This window comes from Mizuhopecten yessoensis, unplaced genomic scaffold, assembly GCF_002113885.1.
Source record: "Mizuhopecten yessoensis strain PY_sf001 unplaced genomic scaffold, ASM211388v2 scaffold965, whole genome shotgun sequence".
Classification (NCBI taxonomy): domain Eukaryota; kingdom Metazoa; phylum Mollusca; class Bivalvia; order Pectinida; family Pectinidae; genus Mizuhopecten; species Mizuhopecten yessoensis.
In genome coordinates, this window is record NW_018403810.1 from 215122 (window position 1) to 228417 (window position 13296).

A 13296-nucleotide genomic window follows, 5' to 3' on the forward strand; every position below is an offset into this window, starting at 1 on the left:
TAAAATCACGCTGTCAAAGCTACTATTTCTATAACCGTGCCCTGGAATTGTCTGCTGATGACCGGTGGTCAAAGAGTCCGAGCTGATCGATTCGGCCACCTAGTCCATGAAGACATCATTAATGAAATCGATTACCCCAAGAAGACAAGCTTCATTTAACCGCTGTTATTGCTTACTTACTGACTACATTCAGAAACCCTTAGGCATATTGATCTGTTTCCGAGGAGGAGTGGTATCAGTACCTTCTCTATCCCTCACCCAATTTATGGAAGCCCGATTCGATGTCGTACGGTAGCCGATTAATGCCACTTCATTTTTTTCGTTTTTTTCATCTTTTCGCGTTGTTGAGGCAACATAGCCAAAATATGTGGTTTTATTTGTTTTAACAAACTGCACTTTGTCGGCTCGACAGAGCGAAACACTGCTGTTTTATTAACGCCGCTTTGTCACTTTCCTGAAACAAAACGGTGCTTTGTCGCTTTTTTCAAGCTTTGTGGAAAGGCAAGAAAGCAAAATTTAATTTTTCAAACGGCGTTTTGTCCTCAGAACAAGCGGTATTTAATTTTGCAAACTGACTTATTTTGACGCGACGATAGAGCACCTTGGCGACAATGCTATATTTTGTGAATTTAAAAGGCGCATTTTGCTTTTTCAAGAAACGCTGAAAAGAGAAAAGTCGCCGTTTACAAACATAAAACGGTGCCTTTTTTGCCGTGTAAAGACTCTAAATTTGGCGCTAATCAGCGACTTTAACGTTTCAGTTTTATGACAGAGTTGTTTTCGGATACCGTCCAAGAATTGATCACGTTTGCGAACATTTGTAGTCTAGCAACATGAAATTTAATCCTGAAATCACAGATTCATCAATTCGCAAATTCACTGTTCTCAGAAAGTCCCAAACAGACTCCTCAAAGCACAGTTAACATTTGTTATCATTGGGTTTTTTTCAGAGAGTAAAGTGTGTGGTTTTTTTTAATTTATAAGAAAGATATCCTAATCCTTAGTTCTGTATGCAATCTTATTGAAATTAGTCTTTTAATTCCATTACTTTACGATACACTCCAATACCAAAGGTCATGCTGAAATGAACTATATTGTTAGGTATTGTTAGGTCTTGTATTGGAATGAATCGTAGAGGAGCGGAAGTACAAATCTAATTTTAACACGATTATTCTGTATGTTTCATTTTTGAACTTCAAGCTGCTTGAATAGAAAAAAAAAATGCTGCAACAAACGAAAAGTATTTTTTGTTCTATTTCCTCTGTCATGTTACCGTCAAGAAACGGTTTTTAAAGTTGGAGACCAGTGGCGACAACAAAAGTTAGATGTCCACTTAAAGTCTAGGAATCTGTTGTTTGGACACTTCACAATTACCATTACCTGTATGAAATGAGAAATATACAAACCTTACGTACATCCCTCACTTTCCGTCTGTTGTTGTCAGGAATACTTGAAAAAACAACGAGAAATTAACGTAAGGTGGAGATTGACAGCTAGGCGGCGCTCGCTGTTAAAATCTAGCTAGATCTTGTAGCAAATCAAATCAAATGTACTTAATTTCCAAATTAGGGTCCCTTCGAGCATCGCACTCAGCAATCATAACATTTGTACAACAAAAAAACATACAAAATTAGATGTATTGTATTAAGATATATATATTAGACAGACATCAAGTCAATTAAGAGACGTCAAATGTGAGTTCCTGGACGACGTTGTGTTTTGGTTATCACGCACACAATAGAGGGCGGCGGTTTTTTTGTGTTTTTGTTTGCGATTTAGCATCGTAGTGTACCTCACTATACCTTCCCGATATTGCAACTCTAGTCTGCTGAGAAGATATATATATATATATGTAACTGTGGATACTCGCTTACAATAAACGACGGTGTTCGGTGTAGCTACGGTGGGAGTGTGTTTTACTATATGTATACAGCGTTCCTCCATCCTTCAGGTCGTCTTGAGTCGTGTAGGCGATCTCCTACTACGTACGATAGTACGTGTGGATGTGCGTCTGTCGTATATATGTTGATGTAAACGTTGAAATGTACGTGCAGAACATCAGGGCGGGAAGGGTATAAAACACGTAATATCTAGCCGTAATTACTATTATACTTCATGTCCATAACGTCTTGTGAAATAACAACTGTATAATTATGTGAGAGTGTGGCTGGTTGTCATCATCAAACTTAACCATGATTAATTTAAGGTAAGTGTTTTGACAGTATTCAATTTGTGTTATGTGTTAGTGTTTGTCTAGTCCGAATTATTCTGACGTTTCATCGACTTTTTTATATCGGTCTGTCGTAGATTTCTTGGACTATGTGACGTGTCACAGGGATTTTATATTATATGATTTTCTGATCGCTTTTCTATCATACCGACAGAGAAATACTGAGATTCCCTTCACACCTGGCGGCAATCCCTTTAATAAGTGCTGGGGATTCCCCTCAGGCCTGACGGCTATTTTTGTTTAAGCCAGTGAAATTGAAAGAGAATTTATTATAATCTTTTGGTGCAATCTAATTAAAATTAAAGTTCAATCGCTTCGCATGATTTTAAATTGTTGTTTTTGCTGGCGCATGTGTTTAAATTATTTAATCGTCATGACTTATTGTTTTAATGAGATTCAGAATTCCATGTTAACAAAAAGGAAGGGTTCTATATGTAGTGCGACACAGCAATCATGATAATTTGTTAGAGTATAGCTATAGTTGGACATAAACTGGTGTGCTCCGTAAGTGAATAATATAACACATTTTTTAGAGGTTGGGGGTGGGGGGTATTTTATTTGATGAAAACGTCTGATATATAATTACTCAGAACACATCAGTTTCAGTTTGATCCAAACAGTGAACAGTTCTACTGATACATATTCTCTGGTCCCTGATGATAGACACCTGCCATGTTATCGTTAACGGTAGATCTGTTTAAGGTGGCTTCACACATCGTCATCAGCGTCCATTTTCGTGACGTACTTCCGGAATAAGTACAGCTCGGACTCAATTATCTTGATTGAAATGGGCATGTACACCGTGTCGTCATTTCCGTATCGGGCATTCAATATCGTAGTGCAAATTATAGTAACACCTGGACCGTTTTCGTTTAAACGGTCAAACCGATAGGGCCACTGTTGTTCGTTTATTAAATAAGTTCGGACCTAGTTATCTGATGCTGCTTTTAGACGAACCTTGAAAAAGCCTTGCAAGGCCTGCATACACATTTGCAGGTCCGCCAGGATTTATACCCTAAATTGTTACATTTATAAACGGCCAAACCGGTTGTTCCGCATAAACGAACAGGCCCCTGGGAAACAATAGTACACATGCGTGCCGATGATATGTCAACACCCGATATCAAGATTTTACCAGGAAATGTATAATCACACGTACTTCAGGAATAAAGCTTTCCAATTCATAGACATAAACAGACTTACGGGAAGACAGTGACATGAGACCAGACGACCTCAAGAAGGTTATATAGGAAGCACATGGAATGCAGACGTACCAACCTCTCATGTGCATTTCACGTGCTTACATGAGTTCATAAACTCGAGGTCGTTACGATTTTCGCTGTTGAAGGAGTTTCGCTCTGTCGATTAAATCGTTTTACAAATGTAGTCTACTTACTCTGTGAAAATAATGTTTTGTAAAATATCAAGATACCTATGAAATGCATGTGTGAGTGCACGTGAGAACGGCATACCATGCGATAGCCTCTGGTCACATATGTACTTGACATGTAATTATAAATATACCGTAAGTTAGCGGACTGTGGAATGATGTCCAAAGTATACACGACTGAGGGTAATATGGTTCCATTAAAGAACAACAAATTGATAATTTTGAAATCATATTTTTGATTTTTTCCCACCATTTTTGTTATATGTAAACAGAGACAACTGTCATTGTGTAAATGTCATCCCTCTGCAAAAAGTTCCGATTTTTTTCAAGGAAGATAACTCTCACCCGGATCAAAGTGATTGTAAAATGTAAAATAAATTAATTATAAAGCCATTGTGTATATTTTGTTCAATTTCCCATTCTATTTGTATAGATCTTTGTGTCCTGTTTGCTTTTAGCTTGAAGATAATCACTTTTATCCGTACAAATTCAATAAAAAACACTTTGTGTAACATGTGTTACATATTTTGCGATATATAAAATATTTGTAGGGTTAATTAGAAATGCTTCTTTTCATTTTATTATTGTTGTTATTATTCCGAACAATGCCACACACACAAAAAAACGGAAAATATTAAAATTGACGAAAATTTCAATTTTTTGGTATTTTTCCAAAAAAGTCCCCAAACTATCGGAATGTTTCGATTTTCATAAAATCAACTCTACATAGTTGCATAACCATTCTATGAAAGTTTCAACGAGTTTTGCTGGTTAATTGCGAAAGTGTGGAGCCACCTTAATAATAGCATGCTGTACTTCTGTTAGTAACATATAGTGCAATACAATGTATGCTTAAATAGCTAAGTTGGAAGTTTGCCAATATTGTCCTTTTTCAGAATTCCACAGGTTCGTTACCTCGCTGCACTATTGGCCACCATAGCTCTCAGCTTTGCTTTGTACCCTGGCAATTCTTCGACGGGTCAAAGTTCAAAAGTCTACACATTCCTCTACTTCTTCACATTCGTGTCACATTACGGAGCACAATTTTGGATGACATTCGTAGCAGGTAATTATGACGTTTTTAAAAGCAAAGAGGTTGATACGTTTCTGTATTACTTTTACTTAAGGTGCTTTACAGCACATGAATAATAGTATTCCTTGAATAGTATTCAAGACAAACTTAACAATACAAGAACTTGAATCATAACAATCCCAGTTAAAACTCAAATTAAATCAAAAGTAACCGGAAGTGACAAAATGACTACTGAACAGACTTGTTTTCAGAAGAGGGACATTGTCCAACGGTTCAAGCCTTTGGGCCCATTCTCATAGCATGTGTTAACTAAGTATTTATTTATGTTGAATCACATATTTCCCTGTATTTCTGCTTTCAGGACTTCTACTGTTTTTCAATCTACCGCGTATATGGTTTGGTCACGTGCAGAGTAAGCTGTTCCCGCTTTTTTTCTGTTTCGGATTTGTAACGTCATCGATCACCATAGCAACCTTTGTATCACAGCACAGGCTTGACGACGAGAATCGACAAAAACAGGTAACTGTGTAATATTTAAAAATAAGTATGAGAGATTGGCATTATTACCAATATACCAAATATTAAGCTGAAGCCTCGCGATGATATTTTGAAATATTTTGTTGCCTTACTGTAATAATAATAATAAATGCCTTTGTCATACCCACTGTTTATACAAAATTGAGTCCCCTTGGCCAAAGGATTCTCCAGACTAAATAAGGATAAAATCCCTTAATCCCGATGGTCGAAGAAGCATTTTAAAGGTTTCACCTCTATTTCTCCTACTGGGCCCCACCCTTCTGCCCCTTGGGAGACCAAAACCACTGCTTATACAAAATTGAGTCCCTTGGCCCGAGGTTGCTCCAGACTAAAGTAGGATAAAATCCCTTAATCCCTATGGTAGAAGAAGGATTTTAAAGGTTTTACCTCTATTTCCCCTATTGGACCCCGCCTCTCTGCCTTCAGGGGGGTTGGACACACCGTTTATACAAAATTAGTTCCCCTTGACCCAAGGATGCTTCATACCAAATTTGGACAAAATCCTGTCATTAATACAGAAGAAGAAGGTATTTGAAGAATTTGCTATGTTTCCCCTATTGGGCCCCTCCCTTCTGGCCCCAGGGGAGCACACTCGATGTTTATACGAAACTGAGTCCCTTTTGCCCCAAGGATGCTCCAGACTAACTAAGGATAAAATCCCTTAATCCCTATGGTAAAGGATTATAAAGGTTTTACTTTTATTTCCCCTATTGGGACCGGCCCCTCAGATCCCAGGGGGCCACATCCACTGTTTATACACAATTGGTTCCCCTTTACCCAAGGATGCTCCAAATCAAATATGGACCAAATCCTTTCATTTCTATATAAGAAGAATGATTTTAAAGAAAAATTTGCTATGTTTCCCCTATTGGGTCCCGCCCCTCAGGCCCCTGGCGGACCAGACCAACGGTTTATACAAAGTTGGTTCCCTTTCACTCAAGGATGCTTCATACCAAATATGGAACAAATCCTTTCATTCCTACAGAAGATGAGGGATTTTAAAGTATTTGCTATATTTATCCTACTTGGCCCCGCGCCTCAGCCCCCAGGGGGGCCAGACCCACCGTTTATACAAAATTTGTTCCCCTTCATCCAAGAATGCTTCAGACTAAATATGGACGAAATCCTTTCATTTCTACGGTAGAAGAAGGATTTAAAGAATTTGCTATGTTTCCCCTATTTTGCCCCGCTCCTCAGGCCCCTTGGGGGCCAGACCAAAGGTTTATACAAAATTGGTTCCCCTTCACCCAAGGATGCTTCAGGCCAACTATGGAACAAATCCTTTCATTCCTACAGAAGAAGGATTTTAAAGAATTTGCTATATTTCCCCTATTGGGCCCCGCCCCTCAGACCCCAGGGGGGCCAGACCCACAATTTATACAAAATTAAGTTCCCTTGGCCCAAGGATGCTCCAGACTAAATAGAATAAATCCCTTAATTAATCCCTACGGTAGAAGAAGGGTTTTAATGGTTTTACCTCTATTTGACCTATTGGGCCGCGCCCCTCAGCCCCCAGGGGGGGCCACACCTGTCGTTTATACAAAATTGAGTCTCCTTGGCCTAAGAATGCTACAGACCTAATTTAGTCCAAATCTACGTGGCCGTTCAGGACTAGTAGCGTTTTAAAGGAAAAGTTGACGGACGGACGGACGACCGACGGACGCTGGGATATGGCATACGCTCACCATGGTTCTTCTGAACAGGTGAGCTAAAAAACCAAGACCGTTCCGGAACCGAGTCGACTTTATAAGTGTACAATCGGTACCGAAACTGTCATGTTTCAAGTGCCTGTGGTTCAGCAATGTTTTAATTTATCGAAAAGATTATCGAAATTGAATGTAAAAGGAACAAGGAACATTAAGGTAGAGAGTGCTGCCACTTATCTTCTTTTTACAGGCATTTAAACTTTGTTAAGTTTGTAATTTCCAATCAATATCTGTACTTATTTAGACAAGTGCGGGTTGCAAGCCTAAGAGAGAGTTCACAGTGATGTTGCATAAACGAATTAACGTAACAAAGATCACGTATCCAGTCACTCAAGGGATATAACCTGCTTTACAATCGAGATGTCTTGGGGTGAATCCCTAAGCTTTGGTTTGGTTTAATTTTGCTTAACGCCCTTTTAACAGCGAAAGCCATTTAAAGAATCCCCTGGCGGTCCTGCCGGACATACATATATGCTTGTGATTAAAGAAATGTATATATGTACTCTTTGATATAGCAAATGGGTAAGCAACTCCAATGGGACCTCTTATTCGTTGGTTATATAACAAAGAGCGTTGGGACTATCTACCTTAATTCAACTATTCTGTTGATTGTACACTTAGTTCTTCAAAGTCACCCTTATTTCTTTTTGTCTGTGTTACAGATAGCCGCACTAGTGGTCAGTCTCGGGGCAGACTTTATCAACGCCTTCCTCCTGTCACCAATAATTGTGGAAAGCATGCTTCAACGCTTTTCCATGGAAAAGAAATCTGGCAAAGCATACGAGGTTGGGTTTACTGACCTGTCCGAACTACTCAAGAACCCAGAGTACGCATGCGTAAATCGGACTTTCCGGCTATATCATGGACTAAGTGGCGCAATCAATATGATTGGGTTAGCAGCCAATACCTTTCATCTGTACAACTTAGCCATGACAAACGACGTCTGATGACATTTAAGTGTCGAAACACTCAGGGAGGAGCACCTGTCGTAATCGACTTCCGGTGCTTTCAAACAATACCGGAAGCTGGACCAGAGAGCCATCAATTCGGTCTAAGAAATGAAGTTGCCATTCTACTATGGGGATATCCATTTTTAAATATAGAGGTAACTTCTTGAAGAACGGGTTGCAGGCCAGTTGATACAAACCGTAACCGCACGGTCCGACATATTGCGTGAACGCTGGGCAACAGAAGGATTATGATGAATGTTATTGTTATTCAGTAGAAAAAAATCTAGAGGAGTTTCGATCGTGACTTGCAACTTAAGGTCATTGGAGTGTATTGCTAAACGGAAATAGGAAGTACATCCCTAGTTGAAAATCCAATGTAGGGAGACAGTATCACAATATTCTGATGTTTAATATTAAACTGATGAATATTGTATGCTTATTATTGACAGAACAGTGTGTTCTTTCAATATTAAAGTATTGCAAAGCAATCCAGGTATTAATTCAGTTGTTTTTTAATCAATGAGTCACATGTGTCCATTTTTCTGTACTTCAGGAAACCGGCTACCTATTTCACTACTGTGAAGTTTTTCAAGAACGATAACTCTTGCATGCAATTACTATGTGTATATGGTTTTATAATAAAATGTCAATTTTTAATCGTTTATAGATGATTAATTTTACACAATTTCAGCATTTATGAAATTGATATACATTAATGCAATACAAATCTATGTTAGTATCATTTTTATTGAAATTATTTTGTAAAATAAATGTGTTTCAATTTTCTGAAAACCTATATTTATTTTGTGGCAGAAAATTTTCTTTACTGCAAAGCAATATAACTACAAAATTTGAATAAATTCTACTGAGAAATGGCGACACAATCCTATTACCTTGAGGTTTAATACTTTTAGTACAACTTTTAACCGTGTGATGCCAAGTCTATGTTTATAAGATATATCCGCAGGTCGATGGTATTTTCCCGGCAATCCGGTTTCCTCCACCACTAAGACCCGACCCGTCCTTAATGACCAATGCTTTTCATAGGACGTACAACACATAGAAGTCAAACCAAAGTATAAGTGGACTATTTAAAGAAATCTAATCAACTTTCTGTCAGTTTGGTGTCCTCGCAGGAAACGGCGTGATTAACAACAGATGAGCGATTTCAACAGTCCGTCTCACCAGGATGGGTTAATCAAGAGTGTGCGTGGCACTGGAGGATTGGCAGAATGAATGACTTTTTTCTAATGATTTTATCCTGAATGGGTCGACTTCACAGGTGTCTGTATACATATACGTGGAATGAAATAAAACTGGGCTCCATCTCGCTCCCCTTACAAAAGCGACATTAGTTTTTGTATTTACATTTATGACTATACATACCAAAGTAATAGCATGCACTATGCCTATGGTACAATGTAACTTCAATTATTATCTCCTTTTACTATCTATCCTATACTTAATTTGACTATGATATGGTTTTATCTTGTGTGTTTATAATTTTGTTAACATTATCATACTCATTATGCTGTAACATAAATATTTTTGAAAACTATCAGATAAGCAAAGCCTAAAAGGGACATTTGAAATAAAATCCATATAAAGTCACAATTGTTCAAATACATTCTACTCGTGGCTTCAGAATCGCCCAGTTTGGCACATCAAATTACCTGGATATCTTTTTATACACTATTAGGCCTCAATTTCTTAATGCAGTGTACGTTCTTTCCCCGGACTTCGTTGCTCCATACATCTACCTCGAAAGCTTCAGAGGCCAGCTTGTCGACAGAACTGTGTGAAGACCAACGCGACTAGTCTCCCATTAATGCTAGTTGTCAGTTTGTCAACAAAAGTGTCTTCCGACCAAAGTGACTCGTCTCTCCCCATAATGATGGGGGCCAGCTGGTCAACAGAACTGGATGTGCCGATCAAAGTGACCCCTCTTAATAGTAATTTAAAGCTGATCAACAAAACTCTATGCCGACTTAAAGCGATGTGTCTCCCCTTTATGAAACCCATACCTCTAGCTTTATGCTACATGGCCCAGTTGTTCAAAAGGCGTTTGAATCACTGTTCAACGATACATCAACTTCATGTGGTCATTATAAAAGGTCAAACATTAAATTTGGCATGTCGTTTACTTTACTATATATTTGTTATCTGAACAGTTTTAACTCTGTCAATGGGTGGTGTTTGAAAGATATACACAATTTTTTTCCCACTAATCACTGATAAATATGATCACCTTTTGAAAAAGAGATCCAAAGGGCCTGTACCTGGATATTTGGGCAATTATGAAGAAAAATTCTCAATAAACATACTTTTGCAAAAATGTCCATATATTGTGTCTCCTTGGCTTAAGAATGTTCCGGACTAAATGAAACTTTGTACTTCTCTATCCCAGCATACTAATGGTCAAATGTCACCACCCAGGGTCTCTTGGAATTGCGGAAGTTGCTTCAAAATACATCTATCAAATGTATTTACATATTTGACCCCAATTACTGTGAAAATATGAATAGGTAATCAAATTGGGGAAACTTTATAGCACCCTGTCCCAGGTACCTACTGGCCAAGAATCACAAGATGTTTAAAAATTTCACTCTTTTTACCAAAAGACCTTTGAAATTAAGTACTCTGGGCCTCCTGGTTATTCAGAAGGAGTTGTTTAAGTTTTATAATATTTTAACTATGTGAACTTGAAATTATGTCTGAGGGCATTTAACTGAGGGAACTTTATAGCACTTCATGGCAAGTATTATTACTCTGGGTCTCCTGGTTATTCGGAAGATGTTTAAAGGTTTTTACATATTTGAACCCTGTGACCTTGAAAAGTCAAGGTCATTGATTTAATTGCCCTAGGTCCTCCAGTTTTTTCGAAGTCTTCCAAAGAAAAAGGTTAAAGGATGACAGATGACACACCATACCATAAACTCAAGTAGCACGGGTCTTGAGCTACCCGATCACCTATATCTTTTAGGAAGATAATTCACAGAGATGCTCAATATACTCCCTATTCACCTCTGAAAATGCTAGCAGTTGACTTTGATCATCTTTATATCCTGCTTCAGTTTAATATTTGCAAGATGACTTAATAAAATATGTAAAAAGAATCTGTGAATTTACTGAAAGTGAAAGATCTCCTACATCGTAATTTTATTTACAAAGGTGATTGAAGAGTAGATTATTTATAACCGGATATATCCATACAAAAGACCAAAACAACAATGATTTGTCTCCCCTTTAATCTGGCACAGTCATCACAGGTGTATAAATTAAGTTTATTTCCCTTTCTTGGTTTTAAGCTTCCTCAGGTAGAATTCCAGCTCCTTACCCTCCAGGATGTAGCCGTCACTGCGACCACACTGGCCTGGCCGGGAGGCTACCTTAGCTGAAATGACAAAATATGATATATAAGCAACTAGACAGGAAAACATATGGTGACACGATATCATAATTCCCTCCTACCAGTAACACCCTAATATTAGTCATCAAGTCATTCAACTGAGGGCGGATAATATAGGCTGTAGGAAAAATGCCAAACTTTCTGTCTTAACTTTAACCAATTTAAAAAATAATTCTTTGTAATTCATTAAGCAGTCAGAGTAACTATGACAAGTTGTCTTTGGGGAAAGGCTATACGCCAAGCCAGAACGGCCATAGGCAAACCCTAACCCTCCCGTTATCAAGGCATCATCACACTGCTAATCAATTACATACTAGTGAAAGGAATCGGTTAAATTCGTTGATTGATCATTGGTACAAATAACTCACTGATGGTTGTCTACTTGATAAATAATTATGTTAAAGAGATATATTGTGAAATCTTCAATGCTCAGTGTTCTCAGAAACCCCAAAATGAGGGGTTTTCACCTCTAAAACAGTTAGTTGTCCGTCCCCCCCTCCCCCAGTTTTCAAGAATTGCTCTATGTACAATATGTAACTAAGTCACATATACCTAGGGGTACAGAATATTGAAAATGTTATCAAATATACCCCAAAATCTAAATTTAAGTGGGAACACTGATGCATTTGTTGCAAGTCACATACACAGGCAAGAAACAATACCATGTAAGAAAGTCTTCCCTTAAAGCACCGAATCTTTAACTTATAGTCCTAAGTGGCCATGAGCAGGCTTGAAAGTAATTAAGTTAATGATCGGTCTACTGAAAACTCAATAATATCGACATACAATTATTCTAACTTAACTTTATCAATTATTCTAACTTAACTTGATCTTGAATTCTGTAGTTGAGTCATTATTGACCTACTGAACTTTAAAACCAAAATACCAGCAACAAGATTTCAACAAAAAGGCTTCAATCCGACCAAAGTTTGTTTTTGTTAAAAGGAAAGACGGTCAACTTTGCATCAATTACACTTGGGTGAATTACAGTGAACCTTTAGACATGAATTCTTTTTCATCTTCTGTATTTTATACAATCAATATCGGTCACAATGTTATAGTTATATTTTACCACAGCATGGTGCTACTACTTATTTTTTTCCCCACAATTAATATAAACTCATACCCCTGAAGACCCATTCCAATTCAAAGGTTGGAATATAAAGTTCATTATGAGATTTCAGGGGTGATATAACAATTATATTAGCCTGGCAGTCAGAGTAACTATGACAAGTTCTCTTTGGGGAAAGGCTATACGCCAAGCCAGAACGGCCATAGGCAAACCCTAACCCTCCTGTTATCAAGACATCATCACACTGCCATATTACCTCCAACTCTTAGCTAGACACCAAAGTGACCCTATACATATAGCCAATTTACAGAGAGATTTCGGGATTGTCGAGAGTATACCCGATACATATTATCTTATTAACCAAATTGTTAAAAGACCCACTCCCCTGTGTTCAAAGAGAAATTGCTCTATTTTCATTACAAAAGACTGTACTACACAGGAAGCTTCCCTTGCATTGGCTGGACAGATCAATGAACGAGACAGTATTTAATACTGAAAAGGCTTCATATGCTGCTTGTATATGGACGCTGTGGCAGACGGAAGGATTAGGATTTCCGATTAACTATCATATTCCAATCTTGTAGAATTTGTTCTTGTAAAGCACAGATTTAGACAAAAATTTCACACAATGTATATTTTATACAAGAGGCCCATGGGCCTTAACGGTCACCTGATATATTTATACAGAGAGTTGATTTCGTTTTTAACATGAACAGAAATATTATTCAAAGTGACAAAAAACAATAAAACCACCTTATTCAATATCAAGCATACAGATTTCAGACTAAAAAGGATTTGAAACTAGCACCTCTGATTCTAAACAAGGAAAATGAAGAAATTTTAGCACACTGACTCCCTTGAGCCCCACCCTACAGCCCTTGGGGGTAGGGCTGGCTCAAAATTTTCAAAGTATCAAACTGTCAACTCAAGGTTATAATTCCAATCAAGTTATTAACATGTAATATTCAA

General features: G+C 37.8%; 2 protein-coding genes across 2 annotated transcripts in view; one reads left to right on the plus strand and one right to left on the minus strand.

The window, feature by feature from the left end:
• The first annotated feature begins 1947 nt into the window (after positions 1-1947).
• On the plus strand, positions 1948-8234 carry LOC110455780 (transmembrane protein 205-like). Its single transcript, XM_021506141.1, has 4 exons — positions 1948-2206; positions 4517-4686; positions 5015-5172; positions 7559-8234. The coding sequence occupies exons 1-4, from the start codon at positions 2193-2195 to the stop codon at positions 7841-7843; spliced, it is 627 nt and encodes a 208-aa protein (XP_021361816.1). The 5' UTR covers positions 1948-2192; the 3' UTR covers positions 7844-8234.
• Positions 8235-11077: 2843 nt separating this feature from the next.
• LOC110455899 (40S ribosomal protein S8-like) overlaps positions 11078-13296 on the minus strand; it is a 15178-nt gene continuing 12959 nt past the window's right edge. Inside the window, exon 6 of the mRNA XM_021506328.1 lies at positions 11078-11240. Within this exon, the coding sequence (XP_021362003.1) occupies positions 11131-11240 (110 nt within the window). The 3' untranslated portion in view covers positions 11078-11130. The remainder of the gene's footprint in view (positions 11241-13296) is intronic.

Coding starts and splice junctions, on each gene's coding strand:
- LOC110455780 (XM_021506141.1), top strand. Junction 4,687..5,014: donor TTGGATGACATTCGTAGCAG/GTAATTATGACG, acceptor TTCTGCTTTCAG/GACTTCTACTGTTTTTCAAT. Junction 5,173..7,558: donor ACGAGAATCGACAAAAACAG/GTAACTGTGTAA, acceptor TCTGTGTTACAG/ATAGCCGCACTAGTGGTCAG.